The following is a 23,577-nucleotide window of genomic DNA, read 5'->3' on the forward strand; positions in this document are numbered from 1 at the left end:
AGAAACATACTTGGGCACTCACACAGAGCCATGAAAATGTTGATATAAGTCTTATTTGATTGCTGTAGTTCATCTTTGTAGCTATTAAATGCTTGCTTTATACTGGCTAATTTTTAGTCATTTTAATTTATAGAAGAAATTTGTTGGTACACCAGTCATCTCAGGATATCTGCAGTATTCAATACAAAGAACTGTAACAGCAGAAGAACGTGAGCCATTTAAAAACACTCAGCCTGGAGACTGTAACACTGAAATCAGTTCTCATATGCCACATGGACTGAAAGCATCAGCATTATAGCTGAGTGTATTTTAAATTCATTAGTGGGAGCTCAAGCAAAACATAAATGATTAGAAAGAAATGAGACTTTGCCTCTTCCTCCGCATCTGACAATTATAGAAAACTAACACGGATATGAGGTGCTCACAAGTAAAGGGGGCACATCTCAAAGTCTTCCTTAGGTCTGATTCATTGGCAAAAGGCAACATCCTCGAGTTGGGCGCCCAAGAGACATTACAGATTCTGAAGAGTTGAGCTGTGCTGTCACTTAGTAAGAACCCAAGCAACGGTTATTCATCAGGAGCATGACTCAATGTGTCCTTGAGATACTGGTCAGGTAGAAATCTTATTGCTGCTAAATCTGCGGGTATTGAATAATACCTGCAGTTGCAAGGCATGGCATAAAGGATCCTAAGCAACAGGGGCTCCTAACTCCTTCTCAGGAGCTTCAACTGTCCTCTGCTCTCCCAGTACTCAAGTGACTGAAATTCTGTCCTGGCTGTGCTATGGGTCAGCTCTGTGACTTTGAGAAAGTCTTCGTCTAAATGTCACCACCTGTAAAAGGGGACATCATTGCTGAATTGCTCTGTAAACCATTTGGAGAGCTGTACATGAAAACTTAAATAATCGGCAAGTGCTGCAATGCCATCTGGTACCATAAGATTACCACCAGGATTCGTTTACAGCATTCCTGTGGAAATCAAGACATATGCTGACTTAATTTTGTATGATTTTTGCAAACTCAATTTGCCTAGAACTGGGCAACAGCAATCAGATCACAATAGATCTGCTATATTTGAGGAAAAGTCTATAGAAGAAGCAGCAGAACCATATAGATGTTTGTGACTGACCATCTACACTGATAGTGGACAAAGTGGCCAGTGTGTATCTGACAGGACACAGCTAAATGCCTCTGAGGGTCTAATGGCCTCATTTTTACCTGGGCTGATAACCTCCAGCTCCCGACAATCTGAAAGCTTTTCTCATGGAAAATTATGCAGCAAATTTTTACCCAGTTGCCTACATATGGGCAGTTATATTTAAAAATCTTGATAACTGTCTTGAGTTGGAATTTCTGAACTTCTCTGAAGTGTTATCAAGTTCATCCCACCATGTACTTCCTAAATACCATATGCATTTAGGATCTGCAAATTCATATATTTGGAATTAATCTGCCGTTGTAATTATTAGTGGATTATGTGATATAGCTGTTGCATTTAGTAAAAGGAAATTTTCATTTTCAGCTACATTTGCTTAGGCTCCAATGAAAAGTAGAATCCACATTATGTATTAGGCATAAAAATAAAATCATTGAATATGACAAATAAACCAAAAAAAGCAATTTGCAGAAAGAATGACTCAGCACTGTTAGGAATGTGATTCTGATTTTTTTTTTTTTTTTAGTCTAGTATGAAATGCCCAAATCAATAATGGTTCTAATTTTGTAAAACATAATCTTAAATACTGCAAGAGTAGCAAAACCTCACTTCAGACTACCCAAAGCATGAACATTAGAACTAGCCTGGAATTAATCAGTGCTGGCAAAAGGCAACAGAGCTTACACTGTGCATTAGCAAGCAGGAGATGGTGGGAGAAAAAACTGCTTTCTGCAGCTCAAGGCACCATTTGCAGGAGTCAGTTGGGAAAAACCTGTTGCAGCAGCAACACCCCAACATGAAGTGAAAACTCTTTCGGCAACAGCAGATACCAGCACGTGATTGCACATCAGCACAAAGGCTGAGCTGACCACCGAAATACCAGAGCATGGTAATAGCGTTTGTGCACAAAAGGTGAAGATTTCCAAGCCTTTCCCACTACCCCTGTTCTGTAGCAATGATAAAGGTCTAGTGGACTCGAGCACAGGGGGGTTGCAGGCACAGCAGATGTTTACGCTGGCTCGGTGTTCGCTCTAAGGGCAACTCAAGCAGTGCCAGAAATTGGGTTTCCTTGGGATTTTAACAGCCAAATGACTCCAGGAAGCGCTCTGTCCACCAGGAAACAGTCCCTCCAAAGAGACCCTGTTAGACCCAGGCTCCAGCTTCACTTCAATGGTATTTTGCAGCTCCCCAATGTGTGCAAATAGTAATATGCAATGCAGTATTTAGCACCCTTTAGAATTGGGCATTCTAGCATCGCTGGCAAGACAATGCTCACCACTGCATTACAAGAGAGACAAGTGTTGGGGCATGCTGGCCGTGTCTTAGCGGGCTCCCTCCCTCCCACTTGGCACCATATAGGCCCCTTAGAATGTTTTTGGGGAAACAGAAGGAGGAAAAATAAATTTTCTCTCAGAAAACCTGGGCCCTTTGTCACAAGATACTTCTACTCTCATCCTGAGACACAACTGAGCTGAGCATGTTCTGTCTTACCTGGCACATTAAACCTGAGCTTTTAGACAGGAGCTCAGGCTGTTTTGAAATTGGTTTCCATAAACCCATATTAGGCTGGGTTCTAAAACAGGTTGTAGGATTTGTTTGGGATACTTCCAGGTGCAGAAGAACCTAAATGCTTACAAAGCAAACAGCTTCACTTTCTGAGTCCACCTGAGATTATGACCAACATAAAAACTACATTAAGCAAAATGTATTTGGCCTCAGATGCAAACTCGAAAACTCATCCCTGGAAGTTTAAATATTCTGATCCCGCTCAATAGACAACTAAATCCCATCTGTTTCATGCAAGAATGGACATCAGTCCTAACAAGTGTCCCATAGCCAAGTAACTCCTTGTACAACCTGCTCATAAATGGGAGAAAAGAGATGACATACTCATCATGAACTATGGTGGGGCCATCCCTTGTTAAGGCCTCTTCCTTGATTACATTGATAAGTTCAAAGGTACTACTTATGGGAGCATCTGGGTTTGGCCATTTAGGACACTGAAAGTGGCGAACTTCCAGAACGTAGTCATCCTGCAATGAAAAACCAGCCTGGGCATTAGAAACTTTAGTTTCACATTTGACCACTTGAAGCAGAAAGAGGGAAGAGCCTCACTACAAAATGAAGAGATACCTTCTTCTTCCAAACAGTTTATATAGAACGAAGGACAGACACACATCTCTAGCATCTCTGTAACAGCAAACACCCTAAAATAATGCAACTTTAACAAAATGTTTAATTGAGAAAAGATTTTGTATTTGAGTTCAAGGCTTACATCCATACAAACCTCTCAGAGCCCTTATAGCTTGAAAGTCAAACAAGAGAAGAGCAACCAAGGAATTCAAATTTAAAAGGGCTTGCAAACTAATGTTTCACAGCAAGATCCAGCTGCAATCCAGATAGCAAACTAGAGGCAGGTTTATAGCTAAAAAGAAATGTGCTTACATAATACCCCTTAACTAAGACCCCCAAACAATTAAACTATAAATGCTGAATTTTATAAGCAGAAATAGGACAATAAACCCTGGTGTACTTTACAAAGAATAATTCAATTCATTGGTGTGATTTCAAAATGAAAATTCCATGTCTTCACTTTCAAATAAGACAATTAATACTACAGTCTCACTAGCTAGAGGAATCTATCTGGAAGTAGAAGGTGTGAGAGGGAGAAGGAGACAACAAGAAAATCTTTCTGCCATGAGCAACATGCATGCACATGCATTTACAAGTAAATCCTTTTCAAAACTGTGTCTGAACTCTTCTTACATATTTAAACATAAATCATAGAATTATCTTGATTTTTATGTACCATTTGGTGGTCAATTTAATCATGAACTAATGACATCAATACCATTTTGGTGAAAAGCCGAACCCCACATTTGGAGGTTTATTTTACCTGGGTAGCTTCAAGGATAAAGTCATGGATGATAATTTGCTCTTCATTAGAGAGGCACAGTCTGTCTTTGCTGATAAGGGTCACAGTAAAGGCCTCACAGTTCATGGATTCCTCGCGACTTGGCCAGTACACAAACTCATCTTCTGCCTGGAGGAATGAAACAACACACTACTGCAGCCTTTCAGATACCTTGTGTGTGACTGAAAAATCCAGTGGATCAACAAATTGGTTTGATAAATAGAGATGATCAGGAGCTGACCTTTAAAAACCATTTCTGTCTAAAACAAATTTACTATTACAGTAGGCAGTAAGCCTGCCAGATCCTTCCTTTGGGGGTCCAAACAGGTAAAGTCTGCTTTTTAATTGGTTTCATAGGGAAATGGTTATCTTAGCTCACTCATACTTAACCTTTGTATTGTATCTCAGGCTTTATTACCTTCTGCCTACATGGTTTTGCATGAAAGTCAGGTATCTGTTTAGAAAAAACTCATTGACCTTTAAAAATTAATTGCTTATTATTTTTAATTTGTATTTATTGTGGTCTAACACAAAACTCAAGGTCTGTGGATCAGGTCTGGGTAGAAGATTGATGGATACTTACGTAGGGCTTGAATTTTTAGGAGTGAGGGGAGGAGTGAGGAGGAAGGAAGAAACCCAAATATTCTTAGCCTTGAAAAAAACCAGTCAACTTAATGCAAGTTCTCCAGCAAAACTCCTCTACTGAAGGGACATTGTAAAATCTCAGTGAGACTGTGACTGATGGAAGACGCTCAGTGCTGAAGTAGCCTAACTGACAGGATGTAGACAACAAATTGTCAAAGCTGTTCTTTAAAAAATAACTGTGAATTCCTAATTTACTGCAGAGAAAGAAAATTAGGCTCTGTCACTACATACATGCAAAGCCTGTTTCTTCTCCTGACTTCAGGGGTCTACTGTCCCTGCAGTGTAAGCACGGAAGCTACTCTGGCAGCATGCACAGCACTGCACGTGTGCATCTCTGAACAACTCATGTTTTACTCATGAGAAAACACAAGCTATGAACCCACTTCATCCTGCTGCAGCCATGAGCATGTCTCTAAAACCAGGCTTGTTTCTGTGGGCCTGGAGCCTTGATGGACATGATATGCAAGATACTTTGAGATTTGGACCTTAAATGTTTATTCTGAAAATGGGACTTAGGGTCCTAAGTCCTCCAAATGCCTTGACAATCCTGCCCTCAATAAGCAGAGGTGCCAGCAAGCAGTGTAACATTGTTGGGGAAGTGACCTGTCCTGCCACGTGACAGGTCCTCATGCAGCAGGGAGCTTGCATTATCATTTTGTCCTTTGGCATTACACATTCAGCACCTTGATGCTGTCTCAGTCCTGTGCCACCCCTCCTTACCAACCAACACAACCAATGCCAAACACTGAGCCAATGCTGCTGCCTTGCTGGCCAATCTCCACCCTGTGAGCGGTGAAGGTGAAAGAAGGGACCAGGCATCCTTGCAAGGATGGCTGAGTCCAGCATTCTTCCTTTTCCCTTTAATCACTATTGTTCTGCAGAGCAATTTCATGTACTTGTAAAGACAAGATCAGCCTCTTCATTTCCACCTGCCACACTTTCATTTCATTAGTGCTTTCTGTTTCAATCGGATTTCTCTGAACGCTCTTCACCTTGCAGTGCCTGCAATCCCTTTCATCGCACCGCTCGCAGGAAGCGTATCGACTGCTGCCTCTTTAGTAGCCCCTCATGACTGCTATTTTCCTGTTGTAATGAAGGTGGTTTCTCTTCTACTCTCAGCTACAATCGCCTATTCACCTCAGTGATGCGTGCATGAAAAACCGAACCGTTTAGTTCTCAATCCTTTTCAACGCTCCCTCTTGAGATGTGCTAGTAAATCTGGATGTAGTGATTAGCACTTCACCTGTGTCTCCTTATTCTCTCTCTCTCTGTCTCATTATTTCCACTTCAATTAACATACATGTTTGCTTTTTACTTTCATCAAAAATAGCATTTGTAACCTTGCACAGCCATAGTCTTGCATGGTCTAAGTCTTAAGCCCCTGGGCAAACAAGCAACTATCCTACTGTTCCTGCTCTGTATTTCTGCTCCTCTCAAGGTCTTTACCCATGGCCCTGGCCACCCAGTAACCTCAGTTCCTTGCATCCTACCAGCCAGGCAGCCCTCAGGAGCTTCGCAGAGCTCATCATCACTGGCGTGCTGCCTGTGAGCACTCTGATCCATCCAGCTCAAGATGCCTTTCCCAGGGGTGAGGGCAGAAGAGGAGAGCAAAAACCAGGCCTCACATCTTGGCACTTGTCTTTTTGTAACAAGCTTATGGCAAAGTTTGAGACTGAGTCTCAGAAACTGGCTTTTGCTTTCAACCAGATAATATCCATAGCAGGTAATTCAGTGACACTACGCTGGTGCCCTGCTTGGCTGCCTGACATGCAGGGAGGGACACGTTCAACTCACCAGGCTCTGGTTGTCCGGCAGCATGACGATGATCTGTGCATTGTGATCCCAGATCATTCGCCAGAAATCTTTAGTCGTATGTGGCAGTGGATGTTGGGTTATGATGAACTCATTACTCCTGTAGTAGCCCTTTTGCAGCAAAACAAAGCACACAGTTACTTACTGCCTTCAGTACTTTTAAAGCATTAATTTCATCTTTGGAGACACATAATGACCCTATTTCATTTAACTCCACAATATTTTCACACAGACTATAATTTTATAACCCCATTTCCAGTCTGCAGAGTCCCCGTTGTTTTCATTTACTCTAAATACCAGTATTTGACTGTATCTCATGGAAATACACATTTAATCTAAATGCATCTTGTATTTAATTTTTTTAGGCAACAATCTTTAATAAAACACAGTTAACAGCTTTACATTATGGGGAAGGTGTTAAAATCTCATCTGTTAATACACAGCCATTACATACAGAATTAAGACAATTATAGGCATCTAGTATTTAGCACCTTAGAATTGATTTTACTTTGTAATTAGGTGTTGGCTTCCTCACCATGATATAAGAGGCATTAATGTAATCTGTTCCCTTCATTCCAGGCAGCGGTGCCAAGCCCACTCTAGCACGCTCAGCTAGAAGATTAAAAAAAAAAAAAATCAAAAAGCAGAAACAAACAAACAAACAAAAAGATCAAAGTCTGGTCATGGCACAATGTAGAAAGTAAGAATTTCTCAGACGTTAACAAACCAAACAGTGTGCAGCTCCCATCTCCCGCAGGAGCAGGCCAGCACTTTAACTGCGTTAAAGCATTGCCTGCTAACACAGGATATAAAAGAGAATGTTGCACAATATTCCCACAAGGACAAAGTAATTTCAGGAATCAAATTTTACTATAGCAAAGATTTTCACAGCAGGCTGAATTACCAAATAACAGTATATGCAGTGATAACAGGGGATTTCAGGTAATTCTTGACTGTAGTGTTCCATTTGTCTCCAGCAGTACACAAACCCAGCTGATTTATTTTGTTTCCCCTACCACTCCATAGCACTACCGTCACTTACTCCTCCCAGCTGGAGGGTGAGATAACCTCCAGAGACAAAACCCTACCCTAACGAGTAATCACCCAGCAGCGTGTGCGTGTTCTTCAGCAGATCTACTCTTCTCCACGTTTGAGGGCTGGGTTCAACAACATCCTCAAACCAAATGACAGGCTCCTACTGCCAAACAAATCACTGCAGCTAAGTGACACAAAGTGTAAAGTTCTATAGACTATTTCTGCCCTGTTCACATTTGTTTTTAAGTCATATATCCAGATGACTTCCCGTTTTATTAACAAACTTCACAATGGACTGTATCTGTTCCATCATTACTTTGTGCTAGCTTGGTTATCACCTGTCCTGTATGTCCTGTGTCTCCTGTAATGTGATGGGCATGACATGGTGCCCATGCTTGGTCTGGTGCAAACTCATTCCGCTTGGCAACCATGCACAGATTCCATATTAATGACTGTGAAACTGTGGGCTCGGGCACTAAATACCCTCAAATCTGGGGAAGGCTCAGATGCAGAAATTGAGTGTAGTAGCTGAATTTCAAATAACTTGTGCCAATCACACTGGGAGATCTCACCTGAGCTGGGAGTGGTATCAAAGTAATTCTCTCAGTATTCCACAGATTTATCCCCTACCTAATTATTCAAATTCTTAAGCACTTCAAATTAACATTTCACTTGGACAGTATATCTGGCTGACACTGTAACTATTTTCTTTTGTTCAGTTTCATCAGGGTAATTCTGAAAGACAAGACAGCTTGGTCTGAACAAAAGATTACATTTCTCCTTCCTAGCGGCTATGCCTTTTCATGCATAACACCAGGAGAATTCAGTACAAAAAGTTATGCTAGGCAGTAATCAAACCGAGGATGTGATCTTACACGGCACGACTGATGAGTTCCTGTTCTTCTCTTTGTTGCAGTCTTTCTGAGCACTGAAGCATTCCACGTATTTTGCATTACACTGTGTAACCAGCTGAAAGAGAATAAAGTACTAAGTCAGTCCTCACAGTGCTCTAAATGAAGAGAGGAGGTTTCTTTGCCAACTCCTGTGAAGATGCATCAGTAGAAGAATAAACTGCATTGTTAAACTTGTTTAAAGTACTCAAGATGCCAAGGGAAATCATCCTTTTCATACAACATGTTTAATGGATAAAAAGATCTCTGCAGCTCTCAGCCTCGAAACTTCCTGAAATTGAAGTTCCATCAAAATGTATTTTCACAGAACACTACGTTTAGTTATCTTTGAGAATATATTTAAAAGACTTGCAGATACGTTCAGTCAGAAGCAGGTCTCAAGGAAGAAAAGCTAGCAAAATAAAACAACAACAAAACTTTCATGTTTTCTTCTAAAATAAAAGCCAGATCATTCCTGCAGAATGCCTTTTTCTGCCAGGCCTTTAGAGAACCCACCACACCAGCATCTGAGATCCAAGGCTGTGGGTTACATTCTCTGGTCTGCCAAGTTCATTCTGGGCTGCTTATGAGGCACAAAGAAAAGTCAGGGAGGGAGATTTGTATTTGAATGTTCCAAAGCAAAGAGGGTAAAGGTTGGCTTTTTCATCTCCTGTACTAGCAACTCATTACTCAGCATAATTTTACTCCAAGATGGTTGAATGTAAGCTATTGTACCAGGGCATGAGCACAAATTATTTTCTGCTGGCTCTGTAGTAGCAGCAGAAATGAAAGATTTAATAATTACTGCTTGTCACGTCCCAGTTTCAAATGCACTCTAAAAAATATAGCACTCAACACACCTATGTACTGGCATAAGCCCCATTAGAAGTTATGGGGTTTCTAAATACCTGTGCAACGCTGGCAGAGAAAGTAATTTCTGAAAATGGCACTTAAGATTTGAAATTTTGCCACAAGTCATCAGAAAACGTCTTTATACATGTAATTTAGCATTGTTTGTAAAACTACAACACTTTTTTTTTAATAAATCTGTTTCTCCTGCTGCATTTTGTGTGCGTGCGCACGCACTTGCGCTTGTTTCTTTAATTTAGTAATTAAGCATCTGGAATATCTGACTGATAGAGAAGTACTGCGATTTCTATGAGTGAATTCAGAGAAGAGCCTGTTCAGTTTTTGAATAGCTTGGCACCTGGAATAATTTAACAGTTTCAGTTCCTTAGGTAGCTATTAACTGAGTTTAGCTGTGAAAACAGATGTCATGTATAATCTTCGTATGATACATAGTCTCACAAAGTATTTTTAAATGCATTCAAATAAAATGCAATCAGAAAATATTAGGTTTCAAATAGGAGATCTGGGCAAAAAAAAAATTAGTTTGGCCAGGATGAAAGCAACTATGACATAGCAGGGAAAAGCAGCAAGCGTAGTTACTAGCAACGAGAAAGGCTTACTGTGTTTCCTGGTCTTAAAACATTTTTAATTCTTTATCCAGTGCTGAAATAGTAGGTGGTGCTAAGAACCTCATTTCACTTTCATTCTCTATATATATGCATGAGAGCCAGAATTTGGAGGAAGACTTCCAGCCAAGCTAACCACAGACTCAGGAACATCCAAGCTCCCTTGGGAACAGGGAGACAAGGAGCACACTCCAAACCAGTGTCCGTGTCTGTCTTCTCATATCTGACTTCAAGAGTGTTAGCGCTGATTTCCAGCAGTGTAGCTGAGACTGTGGAGGACTGAACTTCTCAAGATGCTGTGCTGTGTTAATCAAGTGTTCTGGTTTGGTCCCTTATCTATGACAACTGACAGTGAAGGCAGGCCATACAAAAGAGAGTAGGGAAATTAAGTCCCTCTGGATGGCAGTGATAACTGGTGATTACCTTGAACTGTTTTTCTAGTCGTGTCTTCCCTCCTATGCCAGGTATGAGGATGCTGTTAACATAACTATGCAGCTGGTTTGCAGATACTTCAGTCTCCTTCCCAAGGATGGCTTCCAACAAGGCATCATGAATAAAAATGTACTGCTCCTAGAAAAACAACAGCATGTCACGTAGGCGCTTGGAATCAGCTAAACAGCTGGTTTTAACTGAGGGGTAGAGCACACTAAAGAAAAGGGTGTGCAAAACAAGCCACCCATGCAAATACTGCCAAATCCAGAGTAAACATTTACAAATGCAGCACGTACAACTGAGTAAGTCAAAAGCAAAATCTGAAGTTTCTGGTCTAGAAAGAGAGACATTCCAGTGCAAAAAATGCCTGGTGATATATTCAGTTTTTACAGGGATGTAACTGAAAAATCCATTTTCTTTTTGATTACAACATAAAAATGAACATGGCTTTACATTCCATCCCACTCCAACCTTTACCTCTGTCTGGACGAGGTAGTTGCGCTGTGTCCTGATATGTTTCAGGAAACCCAGGACATTAACTGTGCTTTTGTCTTTTATCTGTTGCAGCATACTGTCTATCACAATGTAGGTACCAGTTCTGCCAACACCAGCACTATAGAAAACATAAGAGAAACTCATGAAATACAGCTTGACCAAAGTAAATGTTCACAACAGAACTATGCAAATATTCCTGCTCACAGACCTTCATTTCCCTGCTAGCCCCAACCACAAAAGTTTCGAAACTCAAAATATTTTGAGTTTCTGGGAATTTTACCAGGTATATATTTCATGAACTGATACTTGGCTGTCCTGTCTTCACTGCTGTTACTGGTGTTGACTAGAAGATACCATACAGAGATCCATCCTATGCCAAACTGCTGCTATCCTGGACTACCAAGGTTGCTCCAGGCTGTGGACCTGCCCTGGTTGGCTTCAGTCTTGAGGTAAGGCTTATGCTTTGTAGTGGAGCTGTAATCCTGCTCTGGAAATGCAAGGACTCCTTGAACGGGAAGATGGCAGTCCTGTGCCCACAGAGAGGGTGGAGATGGGAACTCTTCAGAGTTTCTTAATTTCTGCTCAAGCAGGAGCTCTAACCTTCATCATCCTCTTTGCTATGGTGCTGCACAGTCCCCTCACACACAGTGATGAAGACTGCAGCCCTTAACTCATTGAAGGGAAGCCCTCTGATGACTGCAAGTGCTGGTGAATGTGAGTGTGGTTCAGTGGCAATCGTACACTCAGGTGTCTGTCTCTTCACATGGTTGGTTGCCAGCAGAAGCAATCCTGCCCTGTCCAAGCACTGAATGGGCAGGCTACAAACAAGCTTCGAACAAGGAACTGCACAACCACATCAGTGCAACACTCAGCAGCTCAGTACCACGACAGGGTTTTGCTAATGCAACTGGGAGCTTTTGCATCGGAGCTGTCTTAAGATGTAGGCAAAGCAAGCTCATGTCCACCTGCACTCCATGGGGTTGGCACACTCCTGTGTTAATAACTTAGGATGCTTGTCTTAGCTGGCATGTAAGAGCACACACTGTGCACTAGGTACGCTTTCCATGACGTAGTTAATGACACCCATCATACCTGCAGTGCACCACCACTGGTCCCATGTCTGGGGTTCTGGCTGCGGAGGATCTCCTAACGAAGGTCAGCACAGGCAGAGCGTACTCCGGCACACCCATGTCAGGCCACTGAGTGTAGTGATACTGAATAACTGTTCTCTCGTTCTGCCGCCCTTTGGGGTTTCCTTTCTGACCCTGCGTGCAAAGTGTGTGCAGAAAGAAGAGAAAGATAAAGATTAGGGAAGAGAAGCGCAGGAAGATATTCAATCCTACTGGCTTGCTGAACTGAAAAAGTGCTGGACTACAACAGAAGAAATCTTCTGCAGCTCTGCCTCCTGCTAGGTGGAGACAGAGTTCAAGGAAAAATACATGTGGGAACAGGCAATAACTGCAATAACTGTGACACAAAAGCAGCAGTGAACTTGAGAAAAAGCAATACAGGCTCAACCTTTCACCAGGTTCCTTGTAATCCTGACTATGCTTACTTATTGCCCATCCACCTGCTACTTCAAGTTGCCCATGCAAGCACTGAGTTTTGCTCCTCTGTGCCTTGCACCCTACAAAAGCCAGAAGGCATCTGGATGAGAACACCGAAGGCTTTACTCACTTTTTTCATCTTTGTGTTCCTGACTGTGAAGCGGCGCACAGTGTAGCAGGCATGAATGTTTGTGCTCTTCAGCGTGACGATTATGTTGCCATACTCCTCGCTGTTCTCCGACGGCCAGTACTGATCACATTTTCTCTGAAAAAAGACATAGTTGGGTGGGTTGGCTAAGGGTTTGAGTTGCTTCTTTATATTTGTGTATAGAGCTCTTTAAAAAAGTAAAATCATGACTAGCTATGTATCCCTCTGTTATGTTATATTTTATACATCAATATATAAAATCCCAAACGATTTAAGAACAAATCCTGCCCATTTGATTCGAGGAGGTGGTAAAGAGCAACTGCTAACAAACTAGAAAATCTCTTACTCTTCCTTTTTCAACAAGGTTTGTGATCATGACAATGATTCCAGTATTTTGTTCCCAAATCATCCTCCAGAAATCTTCAAAGGTAGACTTTAAAGGTCCTTGGGTAGCAATGTAAGCTTTTGCTTTGTTGTAACCCTTCAAAGAAAACCATAATGCCAAGTGAGATGAAAGCAGTATTATGGCAGACGTATTAATATTTTAAAGGTAACAAAGAAAGGTGCCTTTCTCATTCAGAATAGCAAGGAATTTGTAGCAAAATTATCAGGTGAAGCTGGAAAACACGACCACTTCACAAGTGGCAATACTTCCTCCTTGTGGAAGGGTTCAGAGTTAGAGAAGAAAAAAAGAATTCAAACAACTTACATCGACATAATTAGCATTAATGTAGTCACTGTGCTTAGAATCTTTTCCTGGTAAAGGCCTTAGCTTCACCCTGCTGTGATCATCTGCAGGATAAAAACCAGAGCAGATAAGCATTAAGGAAACACAGTGCAGAACCGCAGGTAAACATCCCATTTCCTAGGTATGGGAGTAGCCCTTATTAATACACAGAATAAAGTGGCCTTGGATTGGAGTCAAGGAGGAGGTGGGAGTACCTGTTCTTGGTCATCTGCTCATGGTAGCAGATCCTCAGGCTTCATACCCCTTAAAGTACGTGGTTCATGCTGGGACAGCTTCTCTGTAAAGGGCACTGGAGCCTCAAGAGCATGACCTCTAGGATTATCCACATCACACAGTGTAGTGCAATTCAAAGAGCCAGGGCACCCCCCAGGGCTGTGTAACAGCATGTGGAGACACCGGCTCAGATCTTGCAGGCAGTGAAGCTGCCTTTGCTTGGCTCAGTGCCCGAGCTCATTATCCCCCACTCAGTGCTGGGCTCAGACAGCTCTACTGGCTCTGGGAGCTGAGTGAATGTCCTCACTCCTTCACCACCTTCATCATCCCAAGAAGACAGACTTTAGGGCATGCACTTTAGCTCCTCTCTTTGTTCCAACCAAATACTTGACTTTTGGCTAAAACTGGAAAAAAATTGCAGTTCTCCTGCTCCTAGGCAGCAGCATTGGGCTGGGTGATGCTTCCAACACATGCAGAGATGAGACAAGTGGGCTAACTTTAAGCATGAAGAATCCTGTTTTGGTTGCCTTACTTGAGCACCAATGGAGAGAGAGAGAGGGCAACCTGGAAGACTGGAGAGCCTGCTCCAATCCTCCTCCAATGGCACTTCTCTCTCTGTGCCTAGAGGGACCAGAAATCTATGTCTAAAATCAGAGTTGGGACAACCACAATGAAGCCCCTTGCCCAAGGCCACACAGCAAATCTTTTTACAGGTCTGGGAATTGGTCCTCAGCCGGCACCTTGATTACTTCTGAGAATCTCTTAGACATATGCATTTCCTTCCTATGCCATCAAAAACATTCAAGTTCACATTACATTATCACAATGTTTATGATCATCGTGAACTTTTTATCAGCAGCTCTCCATTTTTGTTCCTAAACCACAGCGACTGCTGCATCTGCCATTCATTCCACACCAGAGAATGATATGGAAAAAGTTACTGCATTTCCATCCCAGACCTGCAATAATCTGCATTCTAGAGCAGAGTCCAGATTTGCAGTTCTCAGAGGAGTACAGGCAAAGCCTGCACTGTGCTACAAAGATCACTGTTTGTCCAAGTCGTACACACAGCTGAAGCAGTTTGAAATACAGCAGATAGATACACTCTGTAAGATTTAGCACCTTTGGGATTACAAGGGAATCCCAGGGATCATCAATAAAACTCTTTGCTCCACCATGCACTTCCCTTAGGCCAGTTTTTAGACATTAGCAGGAAGAAGAGCTCTGTTCATCAATATATCTGTTATTCCTCCACAAAATTTCATACCGAACCGATACTTCTAAAACTACACTTGGACCATCAAACTGCAAAATATTTTAAAACAAAAGCTGGAGTGAAATCCTGGCTCCCAAGAAGTCAAAACGTCCACTGCCTTTAGCAGGGAAACGATCTCCCAGCCACACTTTCATGTGTTTATTAATTACTGTGCAATAATGTAAGTAAGAGCCTCCTGCCTTTTCTAGTCACAGACAGACACACAATGAGAGGAGAGTGCCTTTTTGGGTTTATTCATTGTGCTTACTTACAGGCTAGGATGTTAATGTATCTGTTCTTGTGCTTGTTATCGGGGTGGTTGGAATGCTCTGCAGTGATGTTCATGTCGGCCGTGCAGCGCTGCACTTCCTAGACATAAAAAGTATTTGAATGGAAAATGTGTCAGTTGAAAAAAATTAAGCTTTATCTCCTTTTGCAACAGCTTACAGAAACCATGTTTAAAATATCAATATCTTAATTGCTAGATTGAACACAAAGTCCTTCAGTATTGTCCTGTATGACATGTTCTGCTTAAACTGAGCTGTGTAGCTGCTCCTTGGTGCGTGGTTATATTCTTCTCCACAGACTTGGTGACAGATGCACTTTGGGCACCCTGAGGAGCGACTGTCCCCTCTGACCAGCAGTCCATCTGTCTTCTGGCCTGCATCTCCTGTGATGCTCCACTCTGTCCCCTCTCGGAAAGAAAGACCGAGTCCCTCAAAGGCAAGAGTGGCCAGTGCAGTGTAAGAAACTGAGCACAAAAACCACTTCAACAGAAGCCTTTGACCGCTGGACAACTTACCTGCTTATAACCTCTCAAAACAGGGCTTTTGACATTTAAGTTTGGCACTGACCTTTTGTTAGTTCTCTGCAGAGAGATGCCTTTTATAAAATATAAATAAAATAGATCTCTGAAGATAACAGCAAGTGCTTTAAATACCACTGCTTGGACACTGATTAACAGCCCATGATATAGTGAAAAAGATAAAAGGCTGTATCCATGTACATATACACATTTTCAAAGCAGAAAGAGGCCAGGCTTGCCAAGGTGTGCATGAAGCTAGAGATGCAGATTTCTGTCTAGTTGAGGCTGTAGGTTAGATACCTAATTCCCACTAATTTTTTTAGTTCTTAACTTATCCCTTAGTTACACTGGCCAACAACAGAATACAGAGCTATGGAAATGGGGCAAGGGAGGGTCTTTTCTCTATTCCCCTTGGCCAGACTGTCCTAGTTACACACTTCAGAGACTGCAAACTGAATCACTAAAACTCATGTGCGATACCACCTCCAAGATACAAATTTTCTTGTATCTATTTAACCACAATCTTCCTGAAAAAAACCCTTTTTATCATTAGCATAAATATTCTTAGTTTAAAAACACATTTTTGAAAAATGTTTAAATGTTTGGAGTTTACAAAGTTGTGGAAGAAACTATATTTATTCAAATCTTTTGCAAGTCCCAGAAATTGGACCAAACAGAACCAATTTCCCCCAAGGATATATGAGAAAGTGCCAAATTACTTTCTACTTCAGGCTTAAAAAATAACAGTATAGAACCTGCCTAAGAGGGAAAGTCATTAGGAGCTCACAGCTGCTACAAAGATCATGAGCTAAGTGACAGAGAAAAATTATCAGGAGAAATGCTATACAAACAGCAGATGTAAGAGTTCAGCATTATGCAGACATTTCACAAAGGACTTGCATAGCAATTTTGATATCTTCTCCAGCATTTACATTTTAAAAGTGCCAAGTATACTAAAACCTTGAACATTTTATAGCTTTTATATCCACATGACACTCCCAAATAACAATTGCATCTCTCTCTCCCTCTCCCCCCTCCCACCCCGTAAGGAGAAACATACATTCAAGATGAGCTGAGCAAAGACAAAGGGGAATCAGGCAAAACTCTCAGCTGGCCCTAATAGAATTTTCATAGTTCCATTTCTATCACAGATATAAAAAAAAACACATTAAAGTGCATGCTTCCCCTAATTCTGCCCGTCAGCTCCAGTAAGCAAGGGACTTGTGATTACACAATGGGCAGGATAAGTTCAGCCTAAGTCATAACTGGAAAAGCAGCACTGCTTAGATGTTAGGTTGATTTAATGTAATTTTGGTTTACCCTTTTTTTTTTTTTCTTTCTTTAGAAATCATATAACATCACTGCTGTACCATTGTAGGTTATGCCTAAAAAACATCCCCCCGCTTCTGAAAAGCCTCACACCAAACTCTACATCCCTGCATCACTACAAAATTCTTTTTAGAAGTTATGAGCTTTGAAACATTTATGCTAAATGCTGTAGGATTTAATATAGATGAATCCAATAAGATTCTGTGGAGAATAGTCTAAAAAATTACAGAATTTAATAGGGAATTACCTCCCTGCTAAGGAATTTTCTCTGACAGTTTAAATACTACATAGTAAATGTATCACTTTCTATTAAATTCTATAGGATTTTTCCATAAGGGAATTGTTCGTGAGGTTAATCATTTTAATTAACCTTTTTATGTTGATGCCGACTGTTTTCTCAACTGTACATGTTCCCAGCTGGCCAATATAAAGTTAATAGAAGAGGAAGATTAAGCTAAGACAGTGAAAAACACAGCCATAGAAAAGAAGGCCTGATGCTGTGAGAGCTGATCATCTGAAAATGGCCTTTCTTAAGACATAACATTCTAAATGATTTTTAATACTCTGCAAAGCTGCTATAATGGTGGATTGGTATGTCTGCACACTGCAAAGCACAGCAAACGGAGATAGTTCAAGAAAAAGCTCCTTGTTGCCAATGCACATCAGCTCTTTTTTTTTTTTTAAAAAAAAAAAACCACCCCACAACAACAACAACAAAAAAACCACGTAGAAAAATGAAAGGCCATTTTGACTTCACCCCTGCCAGTCTAGGACACAACCATTGCTTTGGGATGCTGAGGTTGTCCAACGAGAAGGTGACTAAGGACGTCCTCCAGCTCCACGCTGGCCACTGACAATGTTTGGTTGTGCTGTACGGACAGATCAGACAGAGCAGAGGGTGGTTATCCACACTCTCATACCCTCCTAGCTTCATCTCTCCAAATTCTAACAGCAAATTACTAAACCACAAGCTCATCCCACCAGACAGTAACAGCATACGTTAACATTCCTTTGTTATTAAAGTCGAAGTGGTTGCCTTTCATCAATGTGCAAAATGCTGCAAGAAGACAAGACTAGTTGCAGCCTGTTATCTGTGCCTCTGTTCAGAGAATTATTTACCCTTTGGCAGAAGAGGACAGCCCAGCGTTAATAAATATCACCCTGGAGAAAGTTCCAAAATGTCACCATCCTAATTATGCCATTTTACCACATTTATGTATATTGCATATTTACTTTCCCAGCATTTTCTGTTGCTTATGCAATGAACACACTGGGATTCTAAATCTCACTGGCTACCAAGTCTTTCATTTGCATTTAAAACATCATCATGATTATATTATTATTATTATAACTTAAGTTTGCAGGCAGACCACCAGGTCAGGTCTGATCGCAGCCTAAGCAATCTTCTCTCCAAGTAGCACAAAACTGCCACTGGCACCTTAGAGTAGGACAGATAGTGTCCACATCACCACATCCATAATTCATCCACAAACTTTTCAGCTCTAGAGTCTTTTCTTTGGCTTTCCTTAATCCCACTTAGTCTCTTCCACTGATTTTAACAGCAGCTGGCTAGCACAGTGCCGCTCTTCATGTTTAACTTTGCAGAACGTATTACTGTCCAAAGATGAATGGATACAGGCTCTTATTCTGTCCTTCCAACTTATCATTGACAACTCAAGAAACTGAAGTACATGGTTTCAATTGACCGTTAGTTACTGTAAAAAGTGTTCTAGTCTATGCTATTATGGCTAATTTACCTTTTAATTATATTGCCCATGCTAATGCTAATTGGAATTTGATACACCCAGGTTTAACGACCCATTTTCATTGCCTTTCTGAAACAAGTTACAGATTAGTTTCTTCTAAACTTCAAAGAATTTCCATTTAAGTGTAAAATCAAACTGCTCCATCGTCTTGCTGGCAATATAAGGTTCTGAGCAAGACTCTTTGCTACAGTGACTGAGCAGGAACTCAGTCTCTTGATTTGGCCTTATGCAGTGCTGTTGTTTCCCATTACTTCAGTCTGATGTCCTAGCACGGGCTGCACTGTGAAAGCCTATGAATAGCAATGAGGAGGAATCACGAACCAAGAAAGGATCCTAATCTGAAGGACTAAATTAGAGAAGGTCCATAGCTATGCTTTGATGTCATTGTGTTTTTTTCAGCATGAAAGCAGTTAGTTTATCTCCTCCAAAAATATTTTTTTATCTATCATTTTAATCCCAAATTAGAGATTTCTGTAGTAGTGCTCTTGCTGTTTGTTTTATCACAGCAAACATGAAGACAGCATACCAACAGAGACAGCAGATAGTATTTGAAGATATCCCACAGGAATAGTGTAGATTTTTGCAATAATTGAGCACTAGTATAAACTCTCCAATGGATTCAAGAGGGAGGTGAGCTGGGGACAGATTAGAAAGAAGGGGAAAATAAACAAACCAAAAGGACCCAACACAGGAATAACAGTGGAGGAATCATGAATAGAGAGCTAAAAATTCCTGTAAATGAATGAGAGCAGAGGATGGTGGAGGACCAGTTGCTCATGATATCTGGCCCTTCATTAGGCTGGGAGGTGCCAGAGTCTGACTGAATCCTTGCATCACCCTTGTGGGTCTATGGCTCCTCTGAGCGGGGCTTCCAGGCAGGAACTTTGGGTATGGCTGCGGTACTATGGTTAGTAACAGAAAGCCCAGATATCTGAACTTGTTTTATTGCTTCTCTTCAACTTTATCTCCTAATTCACAATGTTAATTTCTTAGGGCAGGTCAAGCAGTGAGATATGAATCAATAACTCCAGGAAGACCCTCTTTGGCAGCAATCCTTCCTCCTCCAGCTTCACAGTGGTGCTTCCCTTTGGTTTCAGTACAGCAATGCACAGGCTGAGAATACCTCTAATTATGGCAATTTTGGGCCAGGGTTATAAAACATTTCCCAGTGTAGTAATGTCTGCTAGCAGCATGCTTTTGAAATGGCATCTTTCTACTGCCAAATTCCTTGGTGTAGATGCAGTTATAAGCATGTGTCTGGTATAAGCTGTGTCTAATCTGTAAGGGATGCCAATATAACTACACAGTGTTTTTAAGTGTCTCAAGAAATGTGCAAAGTGCAGCGTTATCTGTCTTCAATGCAGCCCTTCGCTAGAGAATAACATTCTGAGGTCACCAGTTAAAAAGAGCTAGTGACCCCTGCCCCAAGCAGCAGCAACCATGAGAATAACGTTAGCAAATCCCTGCCACATCACTGAAGATATAGATTTATGTTTTCTTACATTTCAGGACATTTAGAAGAAGGTGCCACTGGAGTATAAAGATATTTTCAATTTATGTGATGAGGGAGCTAGACAGCCTGCCTCCGAGTTCAGCGAGCCTGTTCAGACTCCAAATTGGCAATGAATCATTACACTCACATGGCCACAGGCAGGAGAGGTCTGCAGAGATTGCATTCACCCACTCTAATCGCTCCCGCAGCAGCATTGACCAACCCACTGCAGAATTAGGGAGGAGGGAAATAAAATTGTCTGATCTCAGAAATCCAAATACTGTATTATACTATAAAAATTCACAGTTAATTTTGCGGATGGAGGGTGATTTCATGGCTTAGCGTTCCCTTCTTAGAGCAAAAGGACATGACTACTGAAAAAACTTACTGTGCTATTCCAGTAACAGGACAGAGGGAGGGAGTGAAATGCTTTACCGTGGGAGGTGGCACTTCACACTCTTTTTGATACAAGAATTTGGAGGGCACATGCCCTACATAGTCAGGCTATCAGGGGAACAGAAGATGACAAATGTGACATCAGTTTTTAAAATGAGATCCAGAAGGGCTATCAGGCACTACAGCCCACTAAATCTGACTTGTCTGTGGGGCAAACTGCTAGATGTTGTAATAAATAGCAGAGCTAGTGAATGCTTCTAACACACTGTGGAGAGGTCCCTGAAGAAGTCTATTGGTAAGGACAGTCTGGAAGAGAATAGCATATTTGGATTTCCAAAATGTTAGTGAAAAGGTCTCTCAGAAAACATTACTTAAAAAACCGATCCGTCTTGGAGCAAAAGGAAAACTCGCCTTGTACACAAACAGGTTAGAAGTGGGACTCACTTGCCCAGGAACTGTCAGTGTTCAGATTTCACCAGTGGGACTTTATGGGGACCTAATCTATTCACAAATGGACTGCAGAGGAGACAGTGTGTTTATAATACAAAATTATTCACAATAATTAGAACAAAAGCTGTCTGTGAAGGGAAGCAGAACAAACTTGCAATACTGAGTGGCTGAGTGATAAAACGGCAAATGAAATTCAATGTTGATAAATGCAAAGTGATGTACTTGGGAAAAACAACCCTAACTATACATACATAGTGACAGGTTCCCAATTTGCTGTTGCCATTCAGTGACAAGACCTTGGGGTCACAGCTGATAGTTTTCTGGAGGTGTCAGTTGAGTGCTCAGTAGTTGTTAAAAAACAAATAGTATGTTAGGAAGAAGGAAAGTAATAGAAAACCAAACGGAAAACCTAACTGTGCTCCTGCAGAACTCTGCAGTAAACCCACTCATTAAATACTATGCACAGTTTTGGCCTTCCCATCTTGAAAAGGATACAGTAAATGAAGAAGAAAAGATATAGAGGGAACAGATCATCATAAGTTTAGAATGGCTTCCTCAAACAAACAAATTAAATAGTTTAGGCATCTTCAGATTTAAAAAAACAGATGATTAAAGGGGAATATGAGGGAGGCAGACAGAATCATGTGAGGCATTTAAGTGAAAGGGGCTGTACTTCGTAATGCAAAAACTAGAAGGCACCAGGAAAAGTTATTAGGTATGAGTTAAAAGCAAAAGGAAATCCGTTTTTGTGGAAGAAATTGTAGAATTCATTGCCATGGGATACTTTGGACACCAGAAGTCTAAAAGGGTTCACGAGGCAATTAGAAATTTATGGAAAAAAGGTCTATCAAAGACTATTAAACGTAACGCTGCCAAGAAAATCTCTGGCAAGACAAGGAGTAGATACAATCTCTGGCTCAGGAAGCCTCTCAATCTCTGTTCAGTCTTGCCACCAAACCCTGCCCCAGTGCTGCCCTGTAAAAATGTGGTACCTCACCCTGTATGCCATGGCAAGGGGGTGCTGGAGCTGCCTGAGAGCAAGCCAAAAAAGCTCCTTGAACTTTTTTCAGTATTAGGTTGAACAAATTCCAAGGTGGATTACAAAGAGTTATATCAGACACCAGCACTGGTGATGCAGGATCATGGACTTCATTTGTTGTTCAGTATGAAATTGGGCTCTATATTTCTAGTTTATATAAAAAAATTGAAAATTCATGGGACTCGAAGGAAATCTTAACAATCCTGTATATACAAGAAAGCCCAGCTACCACCAGACAATAAAGCTACTTGCACTATGATTACCCAAGGGAATAAGGATTCATTTTGGATGTACTTTCCAAGAAAAGATTTGTGAGTTCAAAGTCCTTTTCTCCTCTGCACATAAAATGCTTCCTAAGCACATTCACAAAATATTTAGCTGTAATTACAGCTCATTTTAAGATGAGGAGGGAGTATTCACACAATTTACTTTCAAAGGAATCTTCTTCATATAAAAACCAACTCAATATAACCCACAACACGCTGTCAAAAACACAGGAAGAAACTGACACCAAAAACTAGCAACAAGCAAATGGAGAATGTTTACCTTCTGCATCAGGCAGAGTATATGTGTGCCTAGCTTAGTCTTTCCTCTCACAAGTTTCACCATAAAATTCCTGTCACAGAAAATTCTGAAGAGATTTTTTGATCCTTTTTTCCTTTAAAAAATTCCCATGCGCTGGCTATCGTTGGGAAGATTTATTCTATAGTATTGATCAAATTTTTTCAGCATCTCCTTGCCATCCTCTTCTGTCTTCCTTTTAGATGTAAAAAGCAGATTTTTTTTGTAACAAGCCTGTATGACTACAGAACTTAATACCTCTTCTCAGAAGTTTCTCCTGTATGATATGGCTGTGGTACTTTCCACACAAGGCCAGCAGCCCTGTAACACTGGATTTCTTGTTTCAGCTGGAATCCTACTGCTTCTCCATAAAACATTATCTGAGCCTCCACTGTAGCTGGCAGATACAATTCCAGCACATACACCATGACTGGATCTGACTGGACGTGAGAAGTTACACCGCCAGCCACTTCCAATAGCCTCCTTATAAATGTAACCCCAGGCTCCTCCATCCCTCAGGCACTTTCAAAAGTGGGATTCTGATCTCTGGGTCAGTTTAGGCACTTGAGAAACATTTTACCTACAGGCTCTGTGAAAAATCCTGGATTTCACTCTTCTGTCCCATCTCTGTGAACCATAAGGAAGAAAATCAGGCCCACGAGGCATCAGCAGGGCAGAACATAAGCAATGAAAGGGAGACAGATGGTTTATCCCAGACAGTGATTGCCTTGTTCCTGTTCCTTCTCCTTACTCTAGGAGGAGATTTCATTTACTCCTTAGGAAGCTGAGGCCTCAGCTACATTGAGATACCTCTGGAGTAGCTATACTGACTTCAAAGCAGACGCTCCAAATTTTAAGCCAGCACGGAGAACAGAATTTGGCACGTGCAGTGCAGTCAGTGAAGTTTAACTTTCCTTCAGAGGGGACCCCGTGCTCCCCAGAACAGGACTAATTGGCCAAAGCCACCTCTCCAAC

At 41.3% G+C, this 23,577-nt stretch overlaps 1 protein-coding gene across 1 annotated transcript in view; it reads right to left on the reverse strand.

Annotated features, from left to right (window-relative positions):
* Nucleotides 1-23,577, reverse strand: part of LOC104531017 (protein tyrosine phosphatase receptor type G) — a 197,527-nt gene that overhangs the window by 2,157 nt on the left and 171,793 nt on the right. The window contains exons 15-26 of the mRNA XM_029086950.1: nucleotides 15,037-15,133; nucleotides 13,258-13,340; nucleotides 12,895-13,029; nucleotides 12,531-12,665; nucleotides 11,946-12,118; nucleotides 10,836-10,971; nucleotides 10,350-10,496; nucleotides 8,437-8,530; nucleotides 7,062-7,138; nucleotides 6,509-6,637; nucleotides 4,052-4,198; nucleotides 3,013-3,188 (exon numbers count right to left, since the gene is read on the reverse strand). Of these exons, the coding sequence (XP_028942783.1) occupies nucleotides 3,013-3,188; nucleotides 4,052-4,198; nucleotides 6,509-6,637; nucleotides 7,062-7,138; nucleotides 8,437-8,530; nucleotides 10,350-10,496; nucleotides 10,836-10,971; nucleotides 11,946-12,118; nucleotides 12,531-12,665; nucleotides 12,895-13,029; nucleotides 13,258-13,340; nucleotides 15,037-15,133 (1,529 nt within the window). The remainder of the gene's footprint in view (nucleotides 1-3,012; nucleotides 3,189-4,051; nucleotides 4,199-6,508; nucleotides 6,638-7,061; nucleotides 7,139-8,436; nucleotides 8,531-10,349; nucleotides 10,497-10,835; nucleotides 10,972-11,945; nucleotides 12,119-12,530; nucleotides 12,666-12,894; nucleotides 13,030-13,257; nucleotides 13,341-15,036; nucleotides 15,134-23,577) is intronic.

This window comes from Antrostomus carolinensis, unplaced genomic scaffold, assembly GCF_000700745.2.
Source record: "Antrostomus carolinensis isolate BGI_N321 unplaced genomic scaffold, ASM70074v2 scaffold6099, whole genome shotgun sequence".
In the NCBI taxonomy this organism is placed as follows: Eukaryota; Metazoa; Chordata; class Aves; order Caprimulgiformes; family Caprimulgidae; genus Antrostomus; species Antrostomus carolinensis.